The 11,594-nt window shown below is 41.1% G+C and overlaps 1 protein-coding gene across 1 annotated transcript; it reads right to left on the reverse strand.

Annotated features, from left to right (window-relative positions):
• Nucleotides 1–6,587: 6,587 nt before the first annotated feature.
• Nucleotides 6,588–6,992, reverse strand: LOC145297037 (uncharacterized). The gene has a single exon (XM_080143261.1). It carries the CDS (start codon nt 6,990–6,992, stop codon nt 6,588–6,590), a length of 405 nt encoding a protein of 134 aa, XP_079999387.1.
• Between the last annotated feature and the right edge of the window lie 4,602 nt (nt 6,993–11,594).

Consider the following 11,594-nt stretch of genomic DNA (forward strand, 5'->3'; position numbering starts at 1 on the left):
TGCCATTCAAGCAATGAAATTGCAATTTTGTTAATTTTTCGCCGAATAATCGATTGATTACAAAATCAGAATGAGAATAATTTACAACAGCCGCGGCGAGTGACTTGTTTACAAAATCTGCAATAAATGGTTTATAACCACCGTCAAGTTTGTAATAGACATATAAAATGAATCTGTAGCGGTCTAGGGTACAGAAGGAAATGCGTGTTCATTTCACGTTCGGGTGTCACCAATTTGTGGTGGACTGGTGTAGGGTATAGAAGGAAATGCGTGTTCATTTCACGTTCGGGTGTCACCAATTTGTAGTGGACTCGTGGATATATTATACATATCCCCCAGTCGTACAAAATAGGAAAAATTAATTGCATTGAGAAAGGAAAAATGAATTGAGAAAGTGACGAAGTACGTGTTAAATTGAATTAAACGAACAGGAATTTATTTCGTGAAGAAACACATGAAAGAAAAGGGTACAGCACGCGTTTAGTTTGGCTCGCGTCTCTCGTTGAGAGGGAAAGTCTATTGTTGTAGAGAGAGAGAGAGAGAGAGAGAGAGAGAGAGAGAGAGAGAGAGAGAGAGAGAGGGGAGGGAGAGGGAGAATGAGAAAAAGTCAATCCAGGCCATGAAGATAGAAAACGTGTAAGGTGTATGTACTGTCTGTTAGCTCTTGCCCCCACACATACAGTAGCAGAGGACGTAACGTGCACGGGCGCATGCCTGCCAAAAGGGAGGCGGCTGGTTCGTCGAACCATTCAGCTCGGAAGTCGAATTGAAAAGGGTAGGAAACAGCTTGTCTCTTGCTTTTATAGTTGTTTCCGGTGGTCTTTTGCGCATGTGTGGATTTCCTTTGAAAGGGGAAGTGACGTTGTCCATGTGTGCATACGTGTGCGCGTATGTGAGTACATGCGTGTACGTTAGCGTGTGTGTGTATACACGTGAATGTGAGTGTATATACGCGAACGGGAATATATTTATGTGTGTGGACGTGCACGCGTATGTTTGTGTGCGCGTATGTATATGACAAGTAATATAGCTTGAAATGTGAACGCATGTTTTTGTGTGAGACTAGAAAAGGCTCCCACAAATCGTTTATAATGTGAGAAAATTTCTTTCTTACATACTCAAATTCCTTCCCGCAGAAGCAAATGAATTCCACGAACAAAAGCCATAACTTTAAACTCAAAATTTATTCACAATGTAACAGTAATGACAGTTCTTTGGTTTTGATAAGTCCTTTTGCAAAACGGTGGCCCAATTTGCCCACATAGGCATGGAGCCTTTAGTATGAATTCCTATTGTTGAAATGTTAGTTCCTTGTTCCTTTGGAAGGATCCATGAAAATCATGGAGAACACGATGGGAATGATGGCGCCTATAATCAGGCATAATGTGAACCCCATGGGTCTCAAGAAAAAATAAGATAAGTTCCAATAATCGGAACAATAACATGCCGAACAGTAGTAGAATGTCCTCCTTGATTTAAATACGTTCAGCAAAATAAGATGTCTCTGCTTGTAGAGATGAGTCCTTCATTCACCGACTGTTTGGTATCCATGAAGGAACTGTCTTAGCTCCCTAGTGAGAGTATCGCTGGTTTGAGTCTGAATCGTTCTGTGTTCTTTCTCAGACTGAAAAAAAATAACGCATGAATACAAAAAGGCGCCAAGTTAAATCACTTCACACATTCAAATTTAAACCAATCACAGACGGTACAGACCACCTACGAAACCGTGTAGGAAGCCTAAAAGCAAGATGGTGGTTGAATGTGGAAATTTCTCACAATAAAAGCCGTTCAGGATGATACGTTTTAATAGAAGAAAAGTCGTTTAGAATCAATTGTTTAAAACAAAATGTCTAAAATAAATCGTTTAAAACTTGTAGTGGAAAAGAAGTTTAAGTGAAATTAAATCTCTTTGCCCCAAACAAAATAATAATAATAATAATAATAATAATAATAATAATAATAATAATAATAATAATAATAATAATAAAGGAATAAAACAAAATGACACCGCCTTCTGATTTAAAATGCACTGCATTTATTTCTCAACAAAAAAAAAACAAGATGAATAAACAAAGATCCGATCGGTGAAAGTTCTTGAGAAGTCATTATGATTAGAATATTAGATGAAAGTCCTTCGTGGAATTAATGAGAATAGAATGTAAAAGTCTTGTGTGAAAATAATGTACTTATTTGAAGGTTTGTGTTTTTAATGGCGAAGTTCGCTTTATTCAAAACTCCCATGAGGAAAGTAATTCGTTGTTATTAATTAGAAAATGTGTGGAATGGGTGCATGTGTGCAGAAGTGTGATTTTTGAGTGCCCGCGTGCCGTGTGTAATCATGGTGTTGACGGCTTTAACAGCGACGATGTTATGAAAACGAGAGGCATGTTCTCGTGTGACGTTGAAGCGAGAAGAAGGGAAAAAGAAGGAAAAGAAGGAATGTTTGATGCGTTTTTATACTTTTTGGACTGGCTCCAAAACAAGATTGTTGTGAGTGGGCGTATTTGAAATTATGCCGTTGCTAGAAGAACTTATGTGCAAAATGAGGAAATTGAAAAGAATAAACGTTCGTTTATTTGCGCACGTGTGTGTGTGTGTGTGTGTGTGTGTGTGTGTGTGTGTGTGTGTGTGTGTGTGTGTGTGTGTGTGTGTGTGTGTGTGTGTGTGTGTGTGACTGCACAACCTGCCGTTCTGAGGGATTATTTATAATAGCCGGCTAGAATATGCACTTTTAAAAATCTTTTACAATTAATTGATGAGGATTATTGTTTATAAAAGTCTGTATAAAAGTGTATTGCTAAAAAATTCTCAAGAAATTTGAAGAAATAAATGTTAAGATAAATGGAAAGTTGTCTGAGAGATGCAATTGAATTAAACCTTAATTCGAAAGTTTTTGAATCCCACGATAATGTTTCTTCTCACAATAAAAGCCATTCTAAATCTTGAATTTGAATGCTTACTGAAGAGAACTTGAGTGTCTAAGGTTTCTCTGTACAACCTGGCATGAGGACACTTTTTCTACAACTAAATCCTGGCTAAATATTCAAAATTCACATTGTATTTTCAGAACAAATAAGATCTCGATATGGCCAACCCACACTGGCTTTTACAAGAAATGGTACACCTTCTCTAAGTGATGTTACCTCAAGTAACAGCATGAAGCTGGATACTCTACCGGACTAGATGAATTCTTGTCCTGAAATCCAGTAGACTAAGAGATCAAAAAGAAAGATATACAAGGTGAAATGATAAAATTGTCGCCCTGGAAAGAACGACATGATTCCATTTCCGTTTGTTGCAGACCATCTACTAGATGGCCAGTTGGGTACAAATCCAAGAGCATGTCTGCAAGTGACACAATATTCAACGAGCAAAGTCAGAAATGCGCCACTGTACAACTCATGCTCTCTCTACCGATCCAATTTATGACAACAGAACCATTGCCAGCACCCTCAAAATACATCGCTTGAATGCCTGGAATAACAGAGACATGCCCAGAATGATGAAAACAAAGTTTCCGGTCACGATTATTGTCTTTGGTGTAGTTTCAAGTGAGGGCCACATCATGCCACCTCACATTTTCGAAGTCAGCTTAAAAGTCAACAACAAAGTGTACCTGGATGTGTTGAAGAGTGTGATGATCCCCTGGTGCAATCAGGTGGCCGTTTGCAAAACCTGGGTGTGGCAGCAAGACTCTGTGCTGGCCCACAAGTTGAAAGAGAGCCAGGTTTTCTTTCAGAAGGAGTGCTACAACTTTGTACCCTTCTCTCACTGGCCCCCCTCCTCCTTCCCTGACATGAACCCGCTGGACTACTTTGTTTGGTCAACCATGAGACCCACAACATAAAAGCCAGCCTGATCACCGCCAGCCACCAAGTATTTGCCAAGTTCCCGCCAGCGCTTGCTCCCAGTTCTGGACCCGTATCAAAGCGGTAATTGAGGCTGAACTACATAATCAAGTTACCTGAATTAATTTTTTCAAAAGAAGATTTAAAATAAAGCTATAGTGTTATTTTCTTTAAGGCGACAACTTTATCATTCCACACTGTACTATAACATTTTAAAATGGTCAATTGGGGAGAGAAAAATTATTTTCCAAACTTTTTACTAACTCAGTGTTTGAGATATAAAGTAGAACTTTGATGGAATATTCGAATCTATATGTGTCTCATATAGAGATTAAGTGCTATGGGCGAAGCTTGATTTCTGGTACGTTTCAACATGTACATGAGTGAAAACAACATGTGCGTCTCTTATGTATATATGTTAAATAAATCATTTTATCACATAACGATGCCTTTGTTACAATTTACAACACCTCAGCAAAATAACATCATTACATTGTGGCAGTTTGGGATGTAAGAAAAAAAAACTTCCATTGGCATGCAAAAAACATTTCGACTTGAAGCAAAATAAACAAACAGCAGAAAGAAAGAAAATTTTCCTTTTGTAATAACAGGCAAGAAGCTTTTCGACAGGAAGTTGAATAAAAACAGAACAAAATACGTCAAAGGTGTGAGTTCCATTATAGAAACATTGATTTAATTTGAATAAAATAAAATATGCATCAAGTGCGCTTGAAAGCCAACGCAATATTAGGAAAATAAACAAATATTTTACTTGTTTGAAATTTATAATATAAATATATTTCAGAACTAAACTCCATCCTCAGTATGTTGTTTTCTTTCTTTTTTTTCTCTTCTTCTTTCTTGTCATGTTGCAAAGTTGGAGAAGGAAAAGTCTCTTTGTAAAGATCCGCACTCTCAGCGGCTGTATTTTGAAATGCTATATTTAAGTTATGAATTTGTAATATTTTTCTTTTCTAGATGCAAGTGCTAATATTATATTTATTTCAGTTTTTAATCTTTATCTTTATTTCATTGTTTTATTAATTGTGTAAATGGTTTTCTCGTGCAAAAATGTGCCGATTCTATCTGGCAAGTTCATTTGGAATATATATTGCTTTATTTTTTTATAATAGATTTTTCTTGTCCATAAATGTTGTTTATATTTTCCAAGTTGATAGCATAAACAGATTAGGCAATTGTATTTATTTTCAGTTAGTGAGAGGGGAATGTTTTACCATACCTTCTCTTAAACATGCCAAATGGACTTTTAAGTACAATACTTCATTTTTTTTTTTTTTTTAAATGGAGAGTAGACAATGTATTGTGGATGCGTTATCGACAGATCCTGTTACTCTCGCTTCTCTTTATTTGTCCCTCAGTCCTCATTTTTTTAACGAGTGATTTTTCTGACAAAGGGAGAAGAAAAAGCTGTATTCTAGTTTGCCAGTATTTTGCGTGAACAGCTGCCAGAGACGTCGGAAATTTTCTGTTTCTATGTCTATCCTTGTAGCCATGTCACTAGTAAGGATGCTGGAGGTAAACGCTGACGTTATCTGCTTGATAGTCAGGGACCCGAACCTTGGATTAACCACTAAGGAGGCTGTCCTATCAGCAGGTGCAAAGTACTGGGGCTGCTGTATTGCCATTTGGTGAATGGATTCTGGACCTTACAGTAGCTTCTGGTGGGGCCTCACAATGCCATATTAGTGGGTAATTGTTACGGCTTTACCTTTTCATGTTCTACAAAAAAATATTTTTTTCATTTCTATTTCTCTCTTAGTTTCCCTCTCTGCCCTGCTCCAAGCAAGTCTGTCGACCTAGTCTACAAATCTCAAAACTCCATCATGAAAAGTTTCAATAAAAACTACACGATTAAACCCAAATTTCCAACTTCTAACGTAGACCCCAACTATCATGTCTCCTTCTCGAACATCAGGGGTCTACGTTCTAACCTTCCAGAGGTTGAAACTGAAGTGTTCATAGTTTAGAACAACAAAATTAAAGATTTAAAAAAAAAGAATTTGTCTTTGCAAGCCAACAACCGCCGTGTTTGAGATCACCACTGACACTAACCTTCATCTGTCTGCCTCTCACCGACCTAACCTATCAACTCCTTTTATACATGTCTTCCACGTGATTTCACATGATTTTGTGTGACTTCCATGAGAGCAAACCTTTTAAAACTATGGGCGCCATCTTGATTTCTCTCTCTCTTTTGCCCCAGCTCACCCGACACATGCGGTAAGACTTCTGTTTGTTTGATCTGTTTTCCCCTTTCTTTTTCTCCTTTCCTTCTGCTAACTTTAAACAACATGCCTCTCTGATCTCTGGATCACATTTCATCATCCCTCGTCCACTGTGGTGGTTGTCTTTCCCTACTTGGTCTCTGAAGTGTCTCGCCATCCTCCCGCTGCACATTGCTTTCCACCGTTTCATTTTCTACTGGACTGATATCAAGAATAGGTCTCGATACTCCATCTACCACAACATTGTTGCCAGTTATGCATCTTCTGCTCCACTGTGTGGTACATCGCACCCCTGAGGCTTCATCTATACTTCGTCACCGAGTTTGATGGTCCCTGTTGTCTCCGTCTTCTAGCTCAACCCTAGGATGCCTCCAGGAGTATTTGAATATTGACAGGTGTAGAATTGTCCCTTGCTGTTGCCCCGATCTAGGTGACATGTTGTACCAATATACCGCTTACTCAGGCGAGGTGTTCCCTCTCTCTGCCACTGCCTTTATTGTCCGGTGTTTTTTTTTTCCACAATCCCGTTTCCACTGGGTCTATATGCAGCTCTAAAGAATTGATGGATATTCCATTTCTTTAGCACATCCGCAACTGCTGCTGATCTAAAAGCAGCACCATTGTCGGTTAGTAGCTCTTCCACAGGACTGCGCTCCAGAAACACCACATCAAGGGCTGCTGCTATTTCACTGCCCGTTTCACCTCGCAGCCTTTTGCATAGGGCAAAGCGCCCGGGGCCACAGTCGACCATTGTCATGTAAACCCCACCCCTATAATGGGTGACATCAACTGCGAGTCTTTCCCAGGTCCCAGTCACACCTAGTTCTCCAGCTTCATGCACCCTTGAAGTAGGGTCAATTGACTGACACTTGTCACAAGTCCTGACTATTTGCTTCATTTGTTCCTTTGATCAACTTTTCTCACCAGGTAAAATGTCCTCTCTACCCCCATATGGTGCAGATTGTGCAACTCTTTCACCCCAGAATGATCCAGATGAGTCACTGCAGCAATATTCTCTTTTGTTGGCACAAGCCAGCTTTTTCTCACTCTTACGAAAGCATCCACTTTGTTCTTCTCAGAGGCAACCATCATTACGCACAGCTTCAAAGAAAACTCCAGCATCAGCTCAGCCACCATACCGAGCCTGCGCTTCACTAGGATCTCTACTGCCCCTTTCGTTCTTATCCTTTTGTCATGTGAAATCATCGATTTCAGCCAAGAAAACACAGTGGCAGAGTCTATTTTCACACAGATGTTGCGTAGTCCCCATTTTAAGGCCAGATTAACTCCTTTAGTAACTGCATCCAATTCTGCTACATTAATGTGGTTAGCATCATCCTTCTTCCATAGCCAGGCTGCATCCTCTGCAACCACTCCACCCACCTCTAAGACAACTCCTGTTGTAATACTGCTTGCATCACACCACACAACTCCATCCAGTGTGTATGGACGTTCCACTTTCCCTGAACTGGGTCTTGCTTTTCCACTTCTTTCAGGACCTCTTCAATCAAGGCGGTCGTTTTCCTCCCACTCTATCATCCCATCTTCTACCTTCGGCATGCCTCTTGATGTAGCTGTATGCTGGACTAAGCTAGCCGGCAATGGGGTAATGCCCAATCAGCCTTTCCGCATATCAAAAAAAGCTCCCGCTTGTTGAGCTCTTCTTTCATTTGTGGGATCTCATTTCACCTTTGAAATTCCCGGCCACCCAACGCATTTCATTTCAACTTTAGTCCCAAAGCTGCTCCCGCATCCAATTCTTCCGGCACCTTGGCGACCAACCCGAACTTCTTTAAGTGAACCATAACCTCCCCTACAGTCACAAGAGTTTCATTCACGAGGATGTCGTCGATATATGAGCACATGCCGTCATCTCCCTTCCCTATTTTTTTTAGAATCTTCCTTAGAATGGTTGGCATGATCTTGGGTGCTGAGTTCATCCCAAACCCCACCCTCATAAGGCAGTAGGTTCTGACCAACTGGTACTTTCAGAGTTTCTTGGCAACGCGGAGTTGCTAATAGGCAGATTTTAGATCAATCAACTTAGAGGCACCATTCATTTGCCTCCATTCTCTTATGGTCTCACTGCATATATCTATGACATCACCCCCAGTATGGCACTCGACATGTCGGTTCAATTCTCGGAAATCTAGTACTGGTTTGACCTTTCCTTTTGTTGGTTGCAGAATGGCCATTAATGGCAAGATGCCCGATTCGACATCATTTGTCCACGGCAACAGTATTCCCTCCTCGATTCATCTGTCCACTTCTCGTTCAAAATCCTTTCTTGCTCCTCCTTTGAGGGCGTTATTGTAACATGCCACCCTGTTTGTTAACGTCGGTGTTTCATTCTTTCATGCCCATTCCACTGTCCACTGATTCTCATCGAATTCCACTCTAAAATCCGGATCACTGATTGATATCCATTTCTTTTCTCCAACCTGTGTGATTCCTTCGTTGACCTGCTCTGTTACTGCACATCCAGCTGGTCCGAATCTCACGCCATTGTTGCCGACTGTGACACCTCCAAGTGGCATATCACGTCCATTCCGACAATCACTTGGTGATCAGTGACAACCGCATGGACTCTCATCCGGTAATCCTTGATTTCAATTGTGACGGTCCTCCTCCCTCGACATTTCACTCATGACCCATCAAATGCCACTACTTCGCCCTTCCCTTTCCATCCTCTGACAAGGCTAGTGTGCACCATGGTAGTGGTACAGCCAGTGTCGATCAGGGCCACAGCTCCTTGTCCTTCCACCACAATTTCATGCTTGGGCACCTGCTGCAAGTGCGCCATTATTCCCAAGTCGGGGCAGTCGCTGGCGCTTCGGCTTCCCCTTGACAGTTTCCCGGACTCTTGCAGTTAACTGCCATGTGACCACTCTGATTACACCTGGAGCACACAGTCCTTTCCAAGAACTTTCTGCAGTCTCTCCGCAGGTGCGGGCCTCCACATTCAAAACATGCGCCTCACGGTCTCGGGCGGCTTTTGCTCTCATTCTTCCATGCTGTTGCCACCACTCCTACGGCCCCAGAGGATTGGGTGCTTACTAATATTCTTGCAGTTGGAAGCAGATCACTCACCTCCAAAATCTCGATACCTGGGACCTGCTGCAGCCTCTTTGAAATCTCCTCCGGGAACCCGGTAACGAATGCCATCTTTGCTATGTGATTCATGACCTGTCTCCAAATTCCTGTCAGTTCCACCAATCTTTTGACTTCATTTGCATACACATCGATGGATTCTCCTATCCACATCTTCTGTTTTAATTTGTTGTATGCCTGAAACGGCCCTTCTGCAAATGCCTAGATCAATCTGGCTATAATCGTCTCAGCGTTCTCTTGTTCACGGGAGCTCAGCTCTAAATATAGGGCCAGCACGTCACCCTCCAGGAACAACGGTATCACTGTGGCAACGTCGCCTATCTTTTGGAGCTTTGCCATTAGGCCGACTTTCTTTAACCAAGCCACCACATCGCCTTCGCCACTAAACGGCTTTATCACGTTGTTCAGGCCAGTAGCCATCGCCGAAATAGCTTGAAGTGTTCCTAGCTTAAGACAACAAAATTAAAGAAATAAAAAAAAAAAAGAATTCATCTTTGCAAGCCAATAACCGCCGGGTTTGAGATCACCACTGACACCAACCTACGTCTGTCTGCCTCTCACCAACCTAACCTTTCAACTCCTTTTATACATGTCTCCCACATGATTTCACATGATTTTGTGTGACTTCCACCAGAGCACACCTTTTAAAACTATGGGCGCCATCTTGATTTCTCTCTCTCTCTTTTGCCCCGGCTCACCCGACACATACGCGGTAAGACTTCTGTTCATTTGATCTGTTTTTCCCTTTCTTTTTCTCCTTTCCTTCCACTGAATTTAAACAACAGGAGACTAAACCAGACATATTATTTCTAAGTAAAACTGTCATTGGACAGACTATTTCTCTAGATGAGTTTGTAATTTAAGGATACTCTAATTTAATTTCCAAATCTGACCCCCAAGATCGCCATGGGCATAGAATATGTGCCTATATAAAAGATGGCTTTCCATGTAGTAGGGACATCTCCAGAGAAGATCATAACTTACCCTATATGTGCTTCTGGGTTGCACTTGCTCAAACTACTGCGTTTATATTTGCTCTCTATTGCCCCACAACAGCGGAGTTACTATCTTTAAAAGCATATCTGAGAAAATTGACCAAGTCCTATCTGCTTATCCTTCAGCTAATATACATGTCTGTGGAGACTCAATGTTGTCAATGTGGAATGGTTAGCTCACTCAAACAAGACCGATGATGAGGGGAGATTCTGTCATGATTTCTCTATTGCGTATTACCTCACTCAGATTGTTCACAAACCCACCCGTGTGCCTGATACTGATGGCCAGTATGCAAGTCCCCTAGACCTTTTTCTCACAACTTGCCCTGAACTGTGTTCAGCTTCCATTCTGTCTCCACTTGGATCTTCCGACCACTCTGTTGTATCAGTTAAGATAAAAATGAAATGTAATAAGACCTCAGATGTACCTCTCCATCGTACAGTATATTGATACTCTATGGCTGACTGGGATAACTTCCGTACATTTATATCAGATCTACCTCTGTGTTCCATGTTTAAAAAGGATGTGTCCTCTATAGTATCAGACCTGACGGAATAGTCAATTGTAGGTATAGACCGTTTCATACCCTTGAAAAAATTCCAGCAAAAACCTAACAGTCAGCCGTGATTTTCTTCAGAATGTGCTGCTGCCATTGCGCACAGAAATCACTTTTTCCATTGCTTCCAACGTAATAGATGTACTGAGATTAAATCCGCTTTCAAGACTGCCAGCAACCACTATAAAAAAGTACTAAAGAATGCAAGGTTGATTGCTTTCTTTAGTACGTTTTACAGTGGTTGCTGGCAGTCTGTCAAGTCCAAAGTAGCTGATCAGTGGCTTGGTACCTACCAGTTTTGGCAAATAGCAAACAGAATCCTGAACAGAGGCATGCGTTCTATACCAACTATCATAAATAGACCTGAGGTAATCTCGTCAGCATCAGACAAAGCCAAACTCTTTGTGAAGAACTTTGCAGCTAATTCTACTCTTTGCGACCAAGGCCGCAAACCCCCAATATTTCCTCCTGTATCAGAAAACACGCTATGTGGAATACAAATATCTGTATGTGATATTGCCAAGCTAATCAAAAACCTTGATTCCAGTAAAGCAACCAGCCCTGACAGTATTTCAATTATAGTACTCAAAAACTTCAACCAGAACTAGTGCCCATTCTTACAAAACTGTTTAAACATTGTAAGGAGAATTGCTTCCCATCACCCTGGAAAATCTCATCAGTATGCCCTGTATTTAAGAATTCAGATGATCGCTCATCCCCCTCTCAGTACAGGCCAATAAGTCTCCTGTACATCATGAGTAAGCTACTGGAATCTGTGTTAAATAGAGAAGTAATCAACCATCTCAGCAAAAATAGCCTTCTTAGCAATATGGTTTC

The sequence above is a fragment of the Euprymna scolopes genome, chromosome 17, assembly GCF_053919585.1.
Source record: "Euprymna scolopes isolate OS-2025 chromosome 17, ASM5391958v1, whole genome shotgun sequence".
Classification (NCBI taxonomy): domain Eukaryota; kingdom Metazoa; phylum Mollusca; class Cephalopoda; order Sepiida; family Sepiolidae; genus Euprymna; species Euprymna scolopes.